Source organism: Ctenopharyngodon idella, chromosome 24 (assembly GCF_019924925.1).
Source record: "Ctenopharyngodon idella isolate HZGC_01 chromosome 24, HZGC01, whole genome shotgun sequence".
NCBI lineage: Eukaryota > Metazoa > Chordata > Actinopteri > Cypriniformes > Xenocyprididae > Ctenopharyngodon > Ctenopharyngodon idella.
In genome coordinates, this window is record NC_067243.1 from 4,909,281 (window position 1) to 4,930,770 (window position 21,490).

The 21,490-nt window shown below is 38.3% G+C and overlaps 2 protein-coding genes across 2 annotated transcripts in view; one reads left to right on the forward strand and one right to left on the reverse strand.

Moving 5' to 3' along the window:
* Positions 1–7,505: 7,505 nt before the first annotated feature.
* On the forward strand, positions 7,506–12,008 carry si:ch211-284k5.2 (uncharacterized). Its single transcript, XM_051884224.1, has 5 exons — positions 7,506–7,648; positions 7,973–8,053; positions 9,243–9,361; positions 10,111–10,294; positions 11,492–12,008. Exons 1-5 carry the CDS (start codon positions 7,556–7,558, stop codon positions 11,609–11,611), a joined length of 597 nt encoding a protein of 198 aa, XP_051740184.1. The 5' UTR covers positions 7,506–7,555; the 3' UTR covers positions 11,612–12,008.
* A 1,792-nt stretch (positions 12,009–13,800) lies between these two features.
* Positions 13,801–21,490, reverse strand: part of LOC127507679 (neuronal acetylcholine receptor subunit alpha-7) — a 31,407-nt gene continuing 23,717 nt past the window's right edge. Inside the window, exons 8-10 of the mRNA XM_051884979.1 lie at positions 20,905–20,991; positions 20,050–20,159; positions 13,801–18,629 (exon numbers count right to left, since the gene is read on the reverse strand). Of these exons, the coding sequence (XP_051740939.1) occupies positions 18,045–18,629; positions 20,050–20,159; positions 20,905–20,991 (782 nt within the window). The 3' untranslated portion in view covers positions 13,801–18,044. The remainder of the gene's footprint in view (positions 18,630–20,049; positions 20,160–20,904; positions 20,992–21,490) is intronic.

A 21,490-nucleotide genomic window follows, 5' to 3' on the forward strand; every position in this document is an offset into this window, starting at 1 on the left:
TCCATAATTAATTATTAAATTTAATGTTTCTGATGATTGAAATTTAAATAAACAAAACAAATGATTTCAAGTTTGTTATAATAAAGCATTTGTTCAACGAAAAAACAAACAGTTTTCATTCATTTAATAATCATTTTAACTGATGATAATAATAATAATAATTGATTGTTTAATACCGTGATATTTTCTGAGACGGTTATCATACCGTGAAAATACCGTTAAAACCCTAACAGATTAGTACAAGAAATCATTCTAATATGCTGATTTTCTGATTATTATCAATGTTGAAAACAGTTGAGCTGCTTCATATTTTTGTGGAAACTGCATTTCATTTTTCAGGATTCATTGATGAATAGAAAGTTCAAAAGAACAGCTTTTATTCAAAACAGAATCTTTTGTGACATTATAAATGTATTTACTGTCTTTTGTCCTACAGTATGTAATGAATATAAACAGTCCCACTGGTTAACAGTAACGCCTGACCTCAGATCAGATCGGCAGTGTCTGGATCGACTCCCCTGGGATCTCCTGCAAACAGATGGAGGATCAGCGGTTTCACCACAGCCCTCTGACCCGGACAAATTGGCACGAGATCGGCTGCGATTGTTTTTCAATATCTGTTCTGACCTTTGACCCCTGGCTCTGCGGTGGGAGGGGTCAGCACGAGGACATCGATTAAACGCAGGGAACTGCCTGTCAGTTATTACTTTTATCCAATCAATAGAGAGCAGGGCGCTTTTGTCCGGCCCGGTGTGCCACGGCTGCTCTGTTTGACACGATCAATGCTATAATAGCAGCAGATATAAAACACTCCACCTCTGTCTCTGTGTGTGTGTGTGTGTGTGTGTTGACTCACAACAATCACGTGCCGCACAGCAGAGAGCGAATGACACCGATCTGTAACCACAAACACGCTATGATCAAACCACAGGATGTGTCTGACTCCTCAACAGATATAAAAACAATAAGCTTTTTATGGCAGTTGCTAGAGGGTTGCTGTTAATGTAGGCTGATAGGGCGTTACTAGGGTGTTCACTGCAGTTACTGGGGTGATCATGGTGGTTGCTAGGGCGTTGCTAGCATTTCTAGGGCGATCATAGTGCTTGATAGGGTATTGTGGGTGGGTGGGCGTTGCTAGGGTGTTTATAATGGTTGCTAGGGGCATTGCTAGGGTGTTCATTGTGCTTGATAGGGTATTGTTGGTGGGTGCTAGAGTGTTCATCATGGTTGCTAGGGCGTTTCTAGGGTGTTCATACAAGTTGCTAGGGGATTCCTAGGGTGTACATGGTGGTTGTGTTCAGGGTGTTGTAGGTGGTTGCTAGGGTGTTAATAGTGGTTGCAAGGGCTTTCATGCAGGTTGCTAGGGGATTCCTAGGGTGTTTGTGGTGGTTGCTACAGTGTTGTGGGTGGTTGCTAGGGTGTTAATAGTGGTTGCAAGGGTGTTCATGCATGTTGCTAGGCAATTTTAGGTTGTTCATGGTGGTTGTGTTCAGGGTGTTGTGGGTGGTTGCTAAGGCGTTGATAGGGTGTTCATAGTGGTTGCTATGGTGTTGTGAGTGGTTGCTATGGTGTTAATAGTGGTTTCAAGGATATTTATGCAGGTTACTAAGGGATTCCTAGGGTGTTCATGGTGGTTGTGTTCAGGGTGTTGTGGGTGGTTGCTATGGTGTTAATAATGGTTTAAAGGGTGTTCATGCAAATTGCTAGGGGGCTCTTAGGGTGTTCATGGTGGTTGTGTTCAGGGTGTTGTGGGTGGGTGCTATGACGTTGCTAGGGTGTTCATGGTGGTTGCTATGGTGTTGTGGGTGGTTGCTAGGGTGTTAATAGTGGTTTCAAGGGCATTCATGCAGGTAACTAAGGGATTCCTAGGGTGTTTGTGGTCGTTGTGTTCAGGGTGTTGTGGGTGGTTGCTAGGGTGCTGCTAAGGTGTTCATAGTGGTTGCTATGGTATTGTGGGTGGTTGCCAAGCTGTTAATAGTGGTTGCAAGGGTGTTCATGCAGGTTTATAGGGCGTTGCAAGGATGTTCATGGCGGTTGTTAGGTGTTGTGGGTAGTTGCTAGGGCATTGCTAGAGTGTTTCTAGTGGTTGCTAGGGTGTTGCTAAGGTGTTCATGGTAGTTGCTAGGTCTTTTTGTAGGGTGTTCATGGTTAGGGTGTCCCAGGTGGTTGCTAGGGCACTCTGGGTGGTTGCTAGGTGTTTAGAGCCCAGAGTATCAGCTGGTGGACAGTTCTCAGGAAGAATTATCAGCTTATTCACCAGCACACACACACACACACACACACACACAAAAGGAGCAGCAGTCGGAGGGACCTACCAATCGATTTTCTGGCAAAGGAAAAAACAAAGACTCAGAGAGAAAAAAAAGGCTCTGTTCCAAAATCTACAAAAGCTGAAATGAAGCCTCATAAGTGAGTGAAAAATGCTCTGCATGGACAGAAACTCAATACAGCTCACAAACAGGGCTCTGCGTGAGAGACTCGACTCATAATTGATTCTAATATAATCTGATGTAAGCATATTACTAAGATAATAATCACATGATGCTATAATTAGTAAAAAGTAAATACACTGCAAAAATCATTTTTCTTATTATTTCTGTCTTGTTTTCCATCCTTCAAACAAGATAGATTTACTTGAAAAGGAAAACTGTATAAGATATTAAGACTAGTTTTTCTTAGTTAAAACTATTATTATGAGTATTATTATGCTACCTACATTTTGGAGCACCTATGATGCCTTCAATGCTACCTGCTTAGTGCACTAGTTCTGAGTCTGTTCAGTATGTGCTTCTAATCAATCACAGCATGATTTCCCTGTCACTTTAATCAGACGTGCTCCAGGACGAGCGTGTTTCTCGTATGATGGCGCTCGAGGGTTGTTCTCCAAACAGGAGGCGAGCGAGGTGTGTTTGCAGAAGCACCTTTATGATGCAGCACACAGACGTCTGTATATACTGTGACCACATTTCCACGTGAGAGCAACTGCAAGACAGAAATCAAACAAGAGGTTCACTTTAAAGAAAAGGAAATGTGCTCAGATCATTTGATCTTGAGAGAATCTGCGATCAAAATCTTGCAGACTTTAGTTTCTTGGCAAATCAGAGCACAGACATTAAGACATCATTGTTTTATAAAACATCAATGAACTCACATCATTAAGACACATTCTAGAGGAGACATTTGTGAGATTACGGGGGTGTTTTTCTGGAGAAGCAGGAGAATCCTTTTAATCTAGTAAAATTAATTGAGACTGTAACCCCCCTATTTCAGCATAGACCTGAAAACGCACTACGCAAAATTAAATGGTTGTAATTCATGAATGCTTTGGAATACAGAAACATCCTAGCAATACCCTAGCAACTACTCACAACACCCTAGCAACCACTACAAACACCCACAACACTCTAGCATCCACCATGAACACCCTAGGAATCCCCTAGCAACCTGCATGAACACCATAGCAACCACTATGAACACCCTAGCAACCACCCACAACAACATAACAACCACTATGAACACCCTATCAACGCCCTAGCAACCACCCACAACACCCTGAACACAACCACCATGAACACTCTAAGAGTCCCCTAGCAGCTTGCATGAACACCTAGCAATGCCCTAGCAACCATGATGAACACCCTAGCAACCACCCACAACACCTTATCAAGCACAATGAACACCCTAGCGATGCCCTAGCAACCACTATAAACGCCCTAGCAACCACCCACAACACCCTGAACACAACCACCATGAACACTTTAAGAGTCCCCTAGCAACTTGCATGAACATCTAGCATTGCCCTAGCAACCATGGTGAACACCCTAGCAACCACCCACAACACCTTATCAAGCACAATGAACACCCTAGCGATGCCCTAGCAACCACTATAAACGCCCTAGCAACCACAATGAACACCCTATCAATTCCCTAGCAACCACTTACATCACCCTGAACATAGCCACCATGAAGTCCCCTAGCAACTTGCATAAACACCTATAGCAATACCCTAGCAACCACTATAAACATCATAGCAACCACTATGAACGCCCTAGCAACTACCCACAATACCCTATCAAGCACTATGAAACCCTAGTAATGCCCTAGCAACCACTATAAACACCCTATCAAGCACAATGAACACCCTAGCAATGCCCTAGCAACCACTATAAACGTCCTAGCAACCTCTATGAATGCCCTACCAACCACCCACAATAGCCTATCAAGCACTATGAAACCCTAGCAATGCCCTAGCAACCACTATTAACACCCTAGCAACCACTATGAACACCCTATCAAGCACTATGAAACCCTAGCAATGCCCTAGCAACCACTATAAAAACCCTAGCAACCACCCACAACATCATAGCAACCAATATGAACACCCTATCAACGCTCTAGCAACCACCCACAACACCCTGAACACAACCACCATGAACACCTTAAGAGTCCCCTAGCAACTTGCATTAACACCCTAGCAATGCCCTAGCAACCATGGTGAACACCCTAGCAACCACCCACAACACTCTATCAAGCAAACCCCAGCAATGCCCTAGCAACACCCACAATATATATTTTGTATGTTTAGCACAGTATATTTGTTTTACAGTAAACTTAATTTTTTTTACACAGCCTCCTGTAACAAATTAATACATTTCTGTCACAATATCGCTTATATCACAAAACAGTCACCATATGTGGACCTTTCCTCACTTCTACATATCTTGAGTAATTAAACCATAGCATTGTTTTTTTTTTTTTCTCGAGTTATTGTTTGAACAAACACTAACACTGAAATTAACTTTGCAACGTCGACAATGTTACAGAAATGTGCTGTATTATAATGACAATATTGTGTTCTGTAGAGCTGAATTAGCATTTAATCATTTTATAATTAATTAATTTTACAACATCAACACATTTGTTTTCCTAATGTGAAGCTGCTTTGAAACAATCTGTATTGTATTTAACGCCATATAAATAAATATGACTTAAATGTCTGCAACCGTTTTAACAAACAACGTGGCAGAAATACCTCAGATTCTTTCCTTTAGACGCTGTTTTCACGCTGTCTGTCGAGCAGATGTTTATTATGCAGCTAAACGCACGTTTTCATGGAAAAGCCGTGAAATTCAGCACTGTAATCAGGAAAGGCTGGTGTTTTTCCCTGGGTCTCTGCAAACTTTACAGGACTGCAAAACAAAGATTCTTCCAGTAGGATCAAATAATGAGGGAATCGCGCCACCTGGTGGTCAAAAGAGGATCAGCGGGTGTCAGTACTTCCTGGGTCTTCAGATCAATTCTATTTCAATTTGTCCTATTCAGGAGGAGAGACTTTCTCTGGCTTGTTTTATTCAGCTGTTTCAAGTCAGATTACTCAATAAAGCTGCACGGCACAATTCTGGTAGACTGGGGCAAGTTGTCACATGTTTAATTTCTGACCCTTTGTGACTATTCCCCCTTTAGAAGGACTAAGTTGTTTTGAAATATGAATTAGTCACAAGGCCTGTATCTCTATTTATGAGCTTTTAAATCAAATATCCAGATACACATATGCTTGCTTTCAAATTTTACTAATCCTTATATTTTGTAATTTAATGCTGATAGTTAAAACGATGTTTGTTTATATTTTTCATTTTTGCTGTTACATGAATTCTCTTGTGTTTCATAATTGTCTATGTGACAACATGCCCCGCTATAGCGCTCAATGTATGTTAAATGAACCATTTTTTTTCTAGGCAGTGCTCAATGAGTTTTTTGTACTTTCAGTTTTGTGTATATAGAAACTAGGGTAAAAAGTGTGACAACTAGCCCCGGTCTTCCCTGCAGTGAATTCCCTCTTATGACCCTCTTTCGACTCTCTCCGCTCCACCTCACAGTGTTCATTGAGCTCAGTGAAGTCAGTGGGCTGTGAACGCTTCACTTCATGGACACCTGATCTCTTCTGCTGGGATACTGGTGCAGGAAGGTGAGCCGTGATGCCATGGTAACAGATCCAGGCCTGTGGGGAATATCAGACCAGCATTCCCAGTGACATCTCAATTCAACAGAACACATTCTGAAATCCTGAGTTCTGAACATTCTGAATTCTAACATTTTAGAGATTCTAAAAGGGGAAACAGAACTCTAAATTCTATCATTCTTTTAAGTCAACATGAAGCGGAAGTAGATTTTTCTTCTCTATTGTGACGTATATCCGAACGAAACGGTGTCATCATGACAAATCGGGTCCTCCCTCAAAATCGGGTCTCTATCAACTATCAGTTAATGATACTGAGTACATACGAACAATATTAATTTAAAATATGTATAGCTTACTATATAGTGCATAATCAAACAAATTGAATGTAATTTCTTTCACCTGTTAATTAATTAAAAATAATAATAATAGCCTATTAAGTGAATAAATGAACATTATTCTTTTTATAACTGAAATATTTGGACATTTGACACTTAATTTAACAATTAATTACATTAAAGATGATTGTGAATACATGTAGGGTAAGTGCAAATGCGTGTAAACTAAGCCATCAGGCTATGCTAGTACATACGCTAATACAGACATTAATGTTCATTATAACGTAGTTCAAACAGCATTTATCATAACATGATTTTGTAGGAATTTAAATCAGGTGCTAAAGAGAGTATTAAAAGTAATTTGAGCCAATGAGATCGCTTGGGGTCCTAACAGAGACACGATTTCGAGGGAGGACCTGATTTGCCACCACAATGGCTTCTCAAACAAGAAAAAATGTAGGGCGGGGCTTAATTTTGTGCATGGGGCATTGATTTGATGCTTGTTGTTTGCTATTGGTTGATCTCATGTGAGTGACAGGTTGGTTGTCCAGAGTATCAGAGAAGAGAAGAAACATTTTGATTAAAGATTACGAGGCATATTAATAAAATAACAATAATAAAAAAACAACTGCAATATTAAAGAATGGTCATTTTTGATTTCATAGTGACTTAAAGGCTAAAATATGACTCAAAGTGTTACTTGTTTTTACATAAAATCATTAAATGTCAAAAAGAAATAGTACCTGACCATAAACCGCAACGCGATCTGATGGAGCGACCAGAGGGGCGTGGCCTCACAATTAAAAGAATGATTGACATATTACGCAAGCAGGGGGGGTCGCATATCTCTCTAATTAATAAACTATTACTTTAGCTGAAATATTAATAAATTGAACCGTTTAAATTGTGTTTGTTAAATATAAAACAAAAAATAACACGATTAACGGTTATAAATACTTTATTTATACCACAAAATTAAAGCTCCAACACATTTTTTCCTCAGAAGGATCTCCAAATTGTTCCTCAAATCACTCATCGACTGTCACGCTGCCCTATAGATCAAAATTTACTTTTAAACATTCTGGTCTGTTGGTTTTACCAACAAAAACACATGTTTATGTTGCTAAGGGTGGTTGCTAAGGATAATACACCGATCTTTTAATATGACACTGCTGTTGACCAATCAGCAACAAGGGCCAGAACTGCCCGTTTTATAAATAGAAACACGACGAACACCCATCTGTTAAACAGAAGCCAAGTGATGCACAAGTCCTACCAGCCTCTGAAACCTGCGACCAACAGATTCCTGCAGCAGAGATGGGACCAGACACGATATGAAGACCACCGCTGCAAGGTTTGAGCGTGTGATGCGTTTATTTGCTTTATTAGCATGTTTAATATAGCGCGAAAAATAATTTGGGCCGCTAAGACCGACTTTTATACTTTAGTACTTCGGTGCAGAGTTATTTTAGTATCACTGAGATACTATTTTTTTTATTAAAAATAGTTGTTTTTATATTTTTAATTAAAGGTTTATTAATTCTGTTGTGTTTTTGTCAAGTTTAGCATGTCCAGGATAATGATGCATTAGCTAATGTGTTTATTATAGGAAATAAACAGAAACATATATATATATATAACGTTATATGGTGATTTTCTCTCTCTATTTCTTTCTAAGGTGAGAGAGGCCAAACCTGTGGTTGACACCAAGGGCATCCAAACACCTGTGCATATTCAGCACAAACTGAAGAAAGTCCAGGTGTCTGATTAATTAATATGTAAACAAGAATTTATTTACAAATCTATTCTATTGCAACTATTACAACAGATTCATATGTTAGTTTATAGACGAATTCATAATCAAGGACACTGAAAAACATTTGGTGTAGGACGTAAAGGATTAGTTCTGTTCAGAATTAAAATTTCCTGATAATTTACTCACCCCCATGTCATCCAAGATGTTTATATCTTTCTTTCTTCAGTCGAAGAGAAATGAAGGTTTTTGAGGAAAACATTCCAGGATTTTTCTCCATATAGTGGACTTCACTGGGGTTCAATGGGTTGAAGGTCCAAATGTCAGTTTCAGTGCAGCTTCAAAGAGCTCTACATGATCCCAGACGAGGAATAAGAGTCTTATCTAGAGAAACCATCGGACATTTTCTAAAAAAAATACAAATTATATACTTTTTAACCACAAATGCTGGTCTTGCACTGCTCTGCGATGTGCCGCGCATTACGTAATCATGTTGGAAAGGTCACGTGTGACGTAGGCGGAAGTACCGCGGTAGGGCGAAAAACTCCATCTCATTTTCTCCAACTTCAAAATCGCCAGACATCGTTGTTTTACCTTTTTTTGTAAAGGCCGTTTGACTTAGTCTTTGCACGTTCGCTTTGTAGACACTGGATCGGTACTTCAGCCTACGTCACGCGTGACCTTTCCAACGTGATTACGTAATGCGTGGCGCATCGCAGAGCAGTGCAAGATGAGCATTTGTGGTTAAAAAGTATATAATTTTTATTTTTTTTAGAAAATGGCCGATGGTTTCTCTAGATAAGACTCTTATTCCTCGTCTGGGATCATGTAGAGCTCTTTGAAGCTGCACTGAAACTGACATTTGGACCTTCAACCTGTTGAACCCCAGTGAAGTCCACTATATGGAGAAAAATCCTGGAATGTTTTCCTCAAAAACCTTCATTTCTTTTCAACTAAAGAAAGAAAGAAAGAAAATAATTACAAAGAAATGGCAAGTAACACACTGAATGTGCAAACATGCAATTTTAAAGCAGAAAAACTGAAATATTTTCTTGTTATTTACAACTTTTATACAGTGTATAACTGTTAGTTGACAGAAATGATTTTGTAAGTACTACTGCATTACCATGATGTTCTTTGAAGTAACTTGGAGTACATCAAATGCATGTAAACAATGAGTTTCTGTTGTTTTCAGCTGCAGGAAGAGAGGATGTCCATCATAGAGAGAGACAACCACCTCCTGGCCAGCAGACTGGCTGCGATCACTCGCTCGAAAGGACTGGTGGACCACAGGAACCATTACCCACAGTATAGGTGCTCAAACATCGGTGTTTAGCTGGTTAACATAGTAACACTGTGACCTGGTTAGGAGGTGTTTATTCAAGCTGGGTTTCAGTTGTCTGATCTCCCGCGGCGTCTCATGTCATCTCCGGATCTCAAACTGACAGGCTGAATCATTAATGCTCGGCTGTTGACAAAGCCTTTATGAATTATTGAGAGACACATAACCTATTCTCCATCATACCTGAGGGATCCTGTAGTTCGGCTGAGGAGTGTTGTGGTTGCACGGTTTGCGCTTTTCTACAGTATCATGATAGTAGGATTGGTGGTTCGTCCTTGTTTAAAAAAGGTTTGACTCGTGCTCGATTTCATGCACAATTTCTTCAGAAAATGTAAAAGCCAGATCTGTAACTTTAGTTTCATTAATGTACTATAATATTTTTTTTTTTTTACTTTATTTAAAATATTTTTATATTTTTGTTTTCATTTTAGATAAAGTTTTAGTACTTTTGTTCTGTGTTTTTGCCATTTTTATTATTTTTTTAATCTATATAATTTTTTATTTTTATTTCCATTTTATCTTTTATTTTAGTACATTAAGGTAAGCAAAGTTAAAATGAGAAATCTAGCTGAAATAAAATAAGTAATTTTTATCTATTAAATATACATATATAAACTAAATAATATTTAGACAAAATAAACAAAATAATTATTTAGAAATAGCCAAAATAAACTATTTTTAAATAATTTATTTTGTTTCAAGTAATGAAAATGTTTTACAGTTTGAACGCACAGAAAAGGAAGGAGAAGCTTCTGCAGGTGACTCATGAAAACCAGGAGATCTATCAGCGAATCATGACGCAGAAATCTGACTACAGGAGGGAACTCTGGGAAGAAGACTGGGAAAAAGTCAAGCGAAGGAGAGATGACATCGCACGCTATCCTCGAGGAGTGACCAATAAACAGGTTGATCCTAATTCACATTTCAAAAGGTGGATCTAAGAGGGTTAAAAGTGTTAATTATCTTAAAAAAAAAGTAAATTCTGTCATCATTTACTTACTTTCATCAAGTCGTATGACTTTCTTTCTTCTGTAAAACACAATAAGAGACATTTTGTCCACTTAAACTCCGCCCCTTTCCTACTATGTACTGAAAACCCACATTTAGGTCCGCCTCCTTATCTGAGCCACGCCCACCTCTCGTCCAACAAACAAGTCCCCATCCTACTTTTTTTCCAGATAATCTGCTCCACTCTATGGAAGCTTGTTTCTGCCATGAGAAAAAAAAGGAAGAAAGATAATTGTGACTTTTTTTTTCTCAAAATTTCATAATATAAAGTCAGAATAAAAAAGTAATAAAGTCAGACTTGCAAGTTATAAAGTCAGAAATGCGGTATATAAACTTTCAATTCTGACTTTTTTTCTCGCAATTCTGACTTTATAACTTTCAATTCTGACTTCATATCTCGCAATTTTGACTTCATATCTCGCAATTCTGACTTTATAACTCTCAATTCTGACTTTATATCTCGCAATTCTGACTTTATAACTCGCAATTCTGACTTTATAACTCGCAATTCTGTCTTAATATCTCGCAATTCTGACTTAATATCTCGCAATTCTGACTTAATATCTCGCAATTCTGACTTAATATCACGCAATTCTGACTTTATATCTCGCAATTCTGACTTTATATCTCGCAATTCTGACTTTATATCTCGCAATTCTGACTTTATATCTCGCAATTCTGACTTTATATCTCGCAATTCTGACTTTATAACTCTCAATTCTGACTTTATATCTCGCAATTCTGTCTTAATATCTCGCAATTCTGACTTTAAAACTCGCAATTCTGACTTTATATCTCGCAATTCTGTCTTAATATCTCGCAATTCTGACTTAATATCTCGCAATTCTGACTTAATATCACGCAATTCTGACTTTATAACTTTCAATTCTGACTTTATAACTCACAATTGCGAGTTTATATCACTCAGTTCTGAGAAAAAAAGTCGTAATTATCTTTTTTTGTGTTTTATTCAGTGGAGGAAACAAGCTTCCATATCACTCAGATGTACATCACAATACAGAAGAAAAAATATGTCGCTACTTTCAATTCATCACGACTTTAAAGCTTGTAATAAGCCTTTTTCTCTGTCACAGAAACCTACAAAGGTTGTGAAGTTCTCTGGAGGGACGTTTGGACGGAGTCAGCGGTCGTCCAGCGGTGTAGAAGATGACAGCGGGGAAACCACAGAAGAAGAACCGCAACCAGCAACATGAACTCAACAGTGTTAAACACTGAACAAGCACTGGTTAACATCGGTCAAATAAACTCACCTATGGGTTAAATAAACTGGAACACTGGGATTCATCGATTCAGAGGCTGAAGAATGTAAATGCAATGTATTAAAGATCTCAAAACCAGTTAATAAGAACAATAAATTATAGAAAACTTGAACGTGAAATGAAACAGACGTACCTACTTTGTGTGTGTATGTATGTATATATATAGCTCCTCCTCATTCATTTTATAGCTCTGTAGTCTTACTGAATATCAACTAGTGACTCGTTTGTGTCCGTTTTTATTTCTCATAAAGGATTTATATTACTTAATACTTCAAAAACACTTAACTGAGAACTTTATCAACCTCTGAAACACACCTTACACTCCCTCACTAGTGCAGAACATCCATCATCCTCTAGATGGCAACACAACCGTGTTTGCTGGACAAATCGAATCTCCCTTAGCTTGCTGAAAACAACAAGAAAAGCAGAAATCATGTCAAGTGATAAATGTTGCTGTTTGTACGGTTTGTTTCGGAGATGATGGATGCAGTTGCATAGAATTTGCATCTTTATTAATCATAGAATATTCCAAACAATACAAGCAGCGGTGAGATTTCTGTGCGGTGTGTTTTGTGAAGATAGGAAAAATTTGGCCTCCTGTTCTGGCGCATGGGATCATTTAAAGCATTTATTAAAAGTTGGGATGGGTTAAATCATGTTTGCCCAATGTGCTGGGCAGATTTATTTAACCAAACTATTGTTTAAAAATGACTATAAAATGAACCCAAAATAGGTTGGAAATTAAATAATCAAAAGGTGAACATTTATTAATAAGCAACTTGATGTCTGTCAAAACTGGTTTAAGAAAGTTGAAAGATTATACCATGTTCATTAACTATATTTACACAGTACCTCAAAGAATACCAATGTATTATAATGGTGGGTCTAAAAAGACATTGTATTTCCATCGTTCATGCCAAACAAAACAGCAGGTTGGTACTTTTTGGAGCCCATTTTTTGGAAGTCACAAATTTCACTAGTTAAGCAACAATTATTCTTCTGAGCACTAACATTTTGCCAGCTGAACATGATACTTGCTTCTACGGCAGAAAAAAATGCTTTTCTAAAATCTTGGGAAGAGCTGTGGTTTCCGTGCGCCAGGCAGGCATCCAGGATTTCCCGTCTGTTCCCTGACCTTGGGTTTCCTCCATCTCAACGCTTTACCAGTCCTGCCAATCTCTCCTGAAAGTTTCTGTCGTTCTTCTGCAGCTCCATAAAGTCGGAATCGTGCAGAACAATAACTGAAAGTGCTAATGACGCCAAACAGAGTGAATGTGATGGATTATTTGGGAGAACAGACGTCCATAGCAGCTCCATCTGGAAGATTTCCTCAAAATCTACAGATCTTCTCTGCTTTCCTACTTTACATTCAGCAGGAGTTTAGCAGAAGTGCTGCTTCGGTCCTGGAAGTTTATTATTATGTCTTGATTTCTTACAAAAACCCATCACTTTGCTTCAGAAGGCATCTATTAACCCACTGAATTACTTCTGTGATGGATGGATGTGCTTTTTGGAGATTTAAAAATACTATAAAGCCACTATTCAGTGCCATTACAAAGCTGGGAAGAGCCAGGATATTATTTAATATAACTCTGATTGTGTTAGTCATATACATCTAGGATGGCTTGAGGGAGAGTAAATAACTATTCCTTTAAGTTTGAAGGAGAAAGATTCTGAGGAAATGTTGTTCAGCGCCGCATTATATAGGAGGCGTTCCCGCCCCTAATTTGTGCGCTTGAACGCCATTGGTCATTGGCAATTTGTGAAATTTACTTGCAATTTTTGAGTGAAAATTGTTTCTACACCAATTTTTTTCAGGAACAGCCTCAAATTTAAGTCTCATTCTCATTTGTACTTACGAATAGGAAAATTTTGTATGAGCAATGCATTCAATTTCCGTCCATTTCACTAACAAAACTATCAAAAGGCTTCAGAAGACATGAAAATTAAAGTGCACATGTATGTTTTGATGAATAGACACAAGGCAAAAAATGTTGCATGCAGTATTGTTGTGCATTTGACAAACTATGACTTGGTGTGAAATGCAAAAGCTCGAAAAGCTTCTGAAATGCTTTCCACCAAAAGCCCTCTGGCTCGGAGACACATAAAGGAGAATATTTTAATAGAAAAATACATTTATTTATACAGGGTTCACAAACCAGAGCGTACCGGCACAGGAGACCTGAAAGAAAATGTGATGCTGCTGGGAAAAGGTTCAAACTGGAAAACTGATTTTCCAGACAGAAGTCTGACTCTTAAATAGATGTGTGTGCAGTTCATATAAGAGTGTGTTTATATGCTGCTTAGTACCAAAGAGTCAAATGATGAAGTGTTTCCATGTAAAACAGCACATTTTGTGAGTCTAACAGGTTTGAAAAACAAGCAAAGAACACAATATGATGATGCAGGGTCCAAAACAGGTTTGATTAGAACACATGACTTGATTGTTATGATGATAATATAATTTAGCAATTAAAAATGCTGGATTAATTTAGAAAGTATTCAAAATAGCAGCATTTTCACTAGCGATCTCAGACTTTTGGACCCACTGTACATTAAAAACACAACAAACTTCATTTCAACACTCACATGAAATCTCACCTAGAGTTACACAGAGAACCAACATACAACAAATATCACAATTAAAACCTGTATTGCTGTTTATAAGTGACCTTGAGCTCAAACCAACATGTGTATCTTTTACTGAATCATTAGTCGGGTTCAAAATGTTTCATGTAAATTTAACTAAAATCCAATAATAATAATCTAGAATTAGAAGAACAATGACATTTCATGATTTTCATATATATATGCACAAATGTAATACAACAGCAATATTTACCTACACAGATTTTACTAAAACGTTTTAATAAATGTAAACTGCAACACGGGACTTCGGTAAACATTTTGAAGTGACGCAAATAAATCGATGAATCAGCGTTCAAACTGATTCTTTGACAAGAACTCATTCATGGAAATAAATAAAACTTACGAACAGTAAAGGCACGTTCACACCAAGAACGATAACCATAACGATAACTATATTAACGTCCACACCAGCGGATGATATCATTCGGTTTATTATAAGTGCTGCAGTTTTGTTGTCTTCCATTTTAAATGCTCATGTTCTTAAAGCAGGATGGATTCTGATTGGCTGTCAATGTTTTTATCGTCCATCACCTGGAAAAAATCGTTCTGAAAGTGATTCCAACGATATCATTCCTCTGTTCCTCGTTATAGTTGTCCTCGTCATAGTTATGCTGCGGGCGATATCTCTATCGTTATAGTTATGCAGCAAGCAATATCTTTATCATTATAGTTATGCCATGGACATGGGATGATACTGTGGATGATATCAGTTATGCTGCGGACGACATCTTTGTCGTCGTAGTTATGCTGCGGACAACATCTTTATCGGCGCAGTTATGTTTAGTAGTTATGTATAACTTATGCTGCGGACGACATCTTTATCATTGTAGTTATGTTTAGTAGTTATGTATAACTTATGCTGCGGACGACATCTTTATCATTGTAGTTCTGCTGCGGACGACATCTTTATCGTCATAGTTATGCTGCGTACGACATCTTTATCGTCGTAGTTATGCTGCGGACGACATCTTTATCGTCGTAGTTATGTTTAGTAGTTATGTATAACTTATGCTGCAGACGACATCTTTATCGTCGTAGTTATGCTGCGGACAACATCTTTATCGCCGTAGTTATGTTTAGTAGTTATGTATAACTTATGCTGCGGACGACATCTTTATCATTGTAGTTCTGCTGCGGACGACATCTTTATCGTCGTAGTTATGCTGCGGACGACATCTTTATCGTCGTAGTTATGCTGCGGACGACATCTTTATCGCCGTAGTTATGCTGCGTACGACATCTTTATCGTCGTAGTTATGCTGCGGACGACATCTTTATCGCCGTAGTTATGCTGCGTACGACATCTTTATCGTCGTAGTTATGCTGCGTACGACATCTTTATCGTCGTAGTTATGCTGCGGACGACATCTTTATCGTCGTAGTTATGTTTAGTAGTTATGTATAACTTATGCTGCGGACGACATCTTTATCATCGTAGTTATGCTGCGGATAACATCTTTATCATCGTAGTTATGTTTAGTAGTTATGTATAACTTATGCTGCAGACGACATCTTTATCGTCGTAGTTATGCTGCGGACAACATCTTTATCGCCGTAGTTATGCTGCGGACGACATCTTTATCGTCGTAGTTATGCTGCGGACGACATCTTTATCGCCGTAGTTATGCTGCGTACGACATCTTTATCGTCGTAGTTATGCTGCGGACGACATCTTTATCGTCGTAGTTATGTTTAGTAGTTATGTATAACTTATGCTGCGGACGACATCTTTATCATCGTAGTTATGCTGCGGATAACATCTTTATCATCGTAGTTATGTTTAGTAGTTATGTATAACTTATGCTGCAGACGACATCTTTATCGTCGTAGTTATGCTGCGGACAACATCTTTATCGCCGTAGTTATGTTTAGTAGTTATGTATAACTTATGCTGCGGACGACATCTTTATCGCCGTAGTTATGCTGCGGACGACATCTTTATCGTCGTAGTTATGCTGCGGACGACATCTTTATCGTCGTAGTTATGCTGCGGACGACATCTTTATCGTCGTAGTTATGCTGCGGACGACATCTTTATCGCCGTAGTTATGCTGCGTACGACATCTTTATCGTCGTAGTTATGCTGCGGACGACATCTTTATCGCCGTAGTTATGCTGCGTACGACATCTTTATCGTCGTAGTTATGCTGCGTACGACATCTTTATCGTCGTAGTTATGCTGCGGACGACATCTTTATCGTCGTAGTTATGTTTAGTAGTTATGTATAACTTATGCTGCGGACGACATCTTTATCATCGTAGTTATGCTGCGGATAACATCTTTATCATCGTAGTTATGTTTAGTAGTTATGTATAACTTATGCTGCAGACGACATCTTTATCGTCGTAGTTATGCTGCGGACAACATCTTTATCGCCGTAGTTATGCTGCGGACGACATCTTTATCGTCGTAGTTATGCTGCGGACGACATCTTTATCGCCGTAGTTATGCTGCGTACGACATCTTTATCGTCGTAGTTATGCTGCGGACGACATCTTTATCGTCGTAGTTATGTTTAGTAGTTATGTATAACTTATGCTGCGGACGACATCTTTATCATCGTAGTTATGCTGCGGATAACATCTTTATCATCGTAGTTATGTTTAGTAGTTATGTATAACTTATGCTGCAGACGACATCTTTATCGTCGTAGTTATGCTGCGGACAACATCTTTATCGCCGTAGTTATGTTTAGTAGTTATGTATAACTTATGCTGCGGACGACATCTTTATCGCCGTAGTTATGCTGCGGACGACATCTTTATCGTCGTAGTTATGCTGCGGACGACATCTTTATCGTCGTAGTTATGCTGCGGACGACATCTTTATCGCCGTAGTTATGCTGCGTACGACATCTTTATCGTCGTAGTTATGCTGCAGACGACATCTTTATCGTCGTAGTTATGTTTAGTAGTTATGTATAACTTATGCTGCGGACGACATCTTTATCATCGTAGTTATGCTGCGGATAACATCTTTATCATCGTAGTTATGTTTAGTAGTTATGTATAACTTATGCTGTGGACGTCATCTTTATCGTTGTAGTTCTACTGCGGACGACATCTTTATCGTCATAGTTATGCTGCAGACGACATCTTTATCACCGTAGTTATGTTTAGTGGTTACGTATAACTTATGCTGCGGACGACATCTTTATCATTGTAGTTCTGCTGCGGACGATAACTTAATAGTTGTAGTTATTCTGCGGACGACATCTTTATCATGGTAGTTATGCTGCGGACGACATCTTTATCGTCGTAGTTATGTTTAGTAGTTATGTATAACTTATGCTGCAGACGACATCTTTATCGTTGTAGTTCTGCTGCGGACGATAACTTAATAGTTGTAGTTATGCTGCGGACGATATCTTTATCGTTGTAGTTATGCTGCGGACTACATCTTAATCGTTATAGTTATGCTGTGGGTGATATCTTTATTGTTATAGTTATGCTGTGGATGTTATCTTTATCATTATAGTTATTGTCCTTGGTGTGAACGGGCCTTAACGCTGCTTGTTTAAATCAGAGGTGTTAGTAAAACATCTTTAGTGAATAAGATGAAGACAATTAAAAGTGCATAAAATAATTGCGATAATCTTTTTCGCTCAGCCCTAGTTAGCATGTCATATTTGCACTCCTATTACACAAGAATCTCGGTCGTTGCTGAGCGACGTACAAAAAACGTAAAATAAAGTTCTCACGGCAAGACCATCGAGCATCAGGTGAAGAAATCTTTCGAGATGGCTTCCACGAAATTGGGCGCCGACATCAGGATCCCAATCGTACAGAGGATTGTAAAAATGGAGAACGCCATGAGGCACAAACGATCGATCACCGCCGCCGCGAACTTCCATTCATTACACACGTTCTCATCCTCGTCCTGGTCGCGGAATCGTTTGGCGATATACCTCACTTCCTCCAGAATTTTGGACAGTTCCAGTTCCAAAGCCCCACCCACAATGCCTCCACCGCCCCCGCCCCTGATTCCAGCCCCGCCCCCTAGCGTCGGCACTGCCGCCCCCGGCAACAGCACGTCCTCCTCAGTGGACGCCATGAGACGCCCGCAGAGCACACTGTGAGAGTCGTGAGAGGAAGCGTAGTGGACGCCCTCCATACCTCTGAAGCCGATGTACAGCATGTTTCCGCTGGCGGGCTGCAGCGCCCCCTGGCTGACCGACAGCTCCACGCTGGACACACTGCCATGCCGGGGATGTTTGTTGTGGCAGGCCAGACGGATCCGTTCCTCGCCAGGCCGCCGCATGCGGAGGAACCAGGCACACCAGTTCAGGAGGAGAACGCGGGTCTAGACAACAAAACACAAGCATGAATGCAAATACTACTGTGTTTCATGATTAGTTTGTTTGAGCACTATTTGCATAACTCAAAGATTCGCTGAGTCAATATGACTGAATCAATGCAGGTGAGTCATCATAATGCTGTAGGGATTTCTGGAGGCGTACGCTGCTTCCTCCTAATTGGTGCTTGAATATTCATTGTAATTCTAGACGACGAAGGCCTGACATATATTTTTCAAGCTAAAATGGAAATTAATATTTCATGTTGGCTAGGTTAAGTGTGTGCCTAGAAGACAAAGTTGCACAAACTTTGTTTCCTAGTGGCCAGTCTCATGCATTTGGTATAGATCGATTCTGATTCACATCACACCGTCCTCTGTAGAGTGAGGCAAAGACACTTTAACCTTCAACACTTTTACTGTGAATACAGAGAGTGAGAGAGGCTGTTGTAACTTTACTTTTAATGTTACAAAAAAATTAATTATTAATAATAAAAACATTAAACACATATACAGTGCCCCCCAAAAGTATTTGGACATTTATTTCACAATTTAAAATATAATGTATGGAATAAAAACAAAATACTAAATAAAAATAAATATATATATTTTTATAAAATAAATAAAACAATAATAATAATAATATAAATATTATAATAAATATATTATAATAAAAATAATCAAATATATAAATAAATATATGTTTGTAGCAAAAATACACACAATTCAATATATATCAATAATGTATTAAATAAAAATGAAACAAACAAACAAGTGGGATAACAAATAAATAAATAAATGCTTTAGTAATGTCAAGATTTTGTAGCAAAAATTAAAAATACATCATTAAAAATATATTAATAATGTATGAAACAAAATACTAAATAAAAAGTGAAAAACAAAATAAACAAACAAACAACTAATAAATAAACAATAAAAACTGATATATTAACAAATAAATAAATGCTCTTAAAGAGAAAAAATACACACAAAATTAAAAATACATTAATAATGTATTAATTAAAATGAAATAAAAAGCTAAACAAATAAATAAAAAAGGATAATTAATTAATTAATTCTTCAGTAATGTAAAGCTTTTATAGCAAAAATTAAAAATTCATCAAAAATATATCAATAATGTATAAAATAAAATACTAAATAAAAGTGAAACCAACAAATAAATAATAAATAAATAATAAACAATTAAATATTAGATAAAAAAAATTATGAATTAACAAGCAAACAAACAAACAAATAAATAAATAAATAAATAAATGCTTTGGTAATGTAAAGCTTAAGTAGCAAATGTAAAAAATACATGCACAATTAAAAATATATTAATAATGAAATAAAAACAAACCACTTAAAAAAAACAGAAAAATTAAACAAACAGATAGTGACAGATAGTGATGGAGATCTTTTCTCTTACCCATTGTGGCATCTTCGCTCCGTCGGGATCGTGATGGTGATACTGCAACACCAGGACTGTAGCGATGACTGACAGACCCACAATCACCATGGTGGTCGCAAAATATTGAGCTGAAACACACACACACACACACAGCTGACAGTCAGCATCTCTCAAGAAAGGGTTTCTTTACGCAAATTGAATCCACAGAAATCCCTGCGTGTAGATGAAGCATTCATGAGATCTTCAGCGATGTGTGTCTCAGCCGTGAGAAAACCAACTGTGCCATTTCAAAACGTCAAGCTTCAGTAAACCCAATCTAATCAGATCCTGAACCCTCGAGAATCCCTCAGTTCTGCACATTTTAATAAACGAGTGTAAGCAAAACCACAAATTATTTGAACTGATTTACCATAATAGGTGGAAGGTGATTCATTCAGTGAATAAATGATTATTAATAATAATTTGTGGCTTTATTACTTTTAAAATAAAGTCATGTGACACCAGTATCTTCACAAACTTGGTTACAAAAACATAAGCAGTTGATATGAAAATGGTCTTTTTCTTTGACGTTATTTGATAGGTTTTCCCTCTCTACATTAGGGAACAGACAAATAACATCTGCAGGCAGCAGGGATCGCTTCACCTCGACGGGCCGTTTCAGGGTGAATGATTGTACTCGTTTCTAACAGGCCCGTTCGCGGACGATACATAACCATGAATGTGACAAATGCACTTTGCGGCATCTCGATTCTCAGGGTCTCTAAAGAAGCTGCCGTCATTTCTCTCCATCTGTGCCAGTCATTTCCATCTGTTTAAACCGACACATCGCTGACAAGTCCCGCCCCCCTCGCTGTGATGGACAGCTTCACTCACCAATCAGAGGCACTGAATCTGATGTGGCAGGCATGATCTCGGCCACCAGGAGCATGAAGACGGTGAGCGACAGCAACACTGTGATTCCTGTCATAAAACACAAATATTCTGATAATTATTAAATATGCCAATTTCTGAAAGTAATAAACCTCTTTAGGCTGTGCGTCACATTGTGCCGAAACAACAGGCATTATTTTTCATAGTAAAATGACTGTAATGCTCAGCCTCGAGTGCTTTATTGCTTTAATACAATCCATAGACAAACATCAGCATCTATCATAAGTTTTCACTCTTCTATACGCTGAGGAAACAAGATCACTTGAGTTACGCTTGGATTCTCTGAATGAGTGCAGAGATGAACTGTCTCACTTCTGCAACGTCAAACACATCTTAATGAAGTCCACAGATCAATACAGCAGTCGTATCAAGCCTTCCAGACTGATACAGTGATTTGAGCTCATTAACTCGACCAGCAATGTCAAACACACGTTTCTGGATGTTTGTGGTGTTGTTTTAGACTGGATGAAATATCGGTCTCCCTTCCGCTGTGTTTGTTGATTCCAGAGCATATCTTAAAGTGTGCCAA

Bases quoted from the DNA above. Each gene is read 5' to 3' on its own strand.
- si:ch211-284k5.2 (XM_051884224.1), top strand. From the start codon at position 7,556: ATGCACAAGTCCTACCAGCCTCTGAAACCTGCGACCAACAGATTCCTG. The intron at 8,054-9,242 runs GTGTCTGATTAA...TGTTGTTTTCAG, and splicing joins ACAAACTGAAGAAAGTCCAG to CTGCAGGAAGAGAGGATGTC. The intron at 9,362-10,110 runs GTGCTCAAACAT...AATGTTTTACAG, and splicing joins AACCATTACCCACAGTATAG to TTTGAACGCACAGAAAAGGA.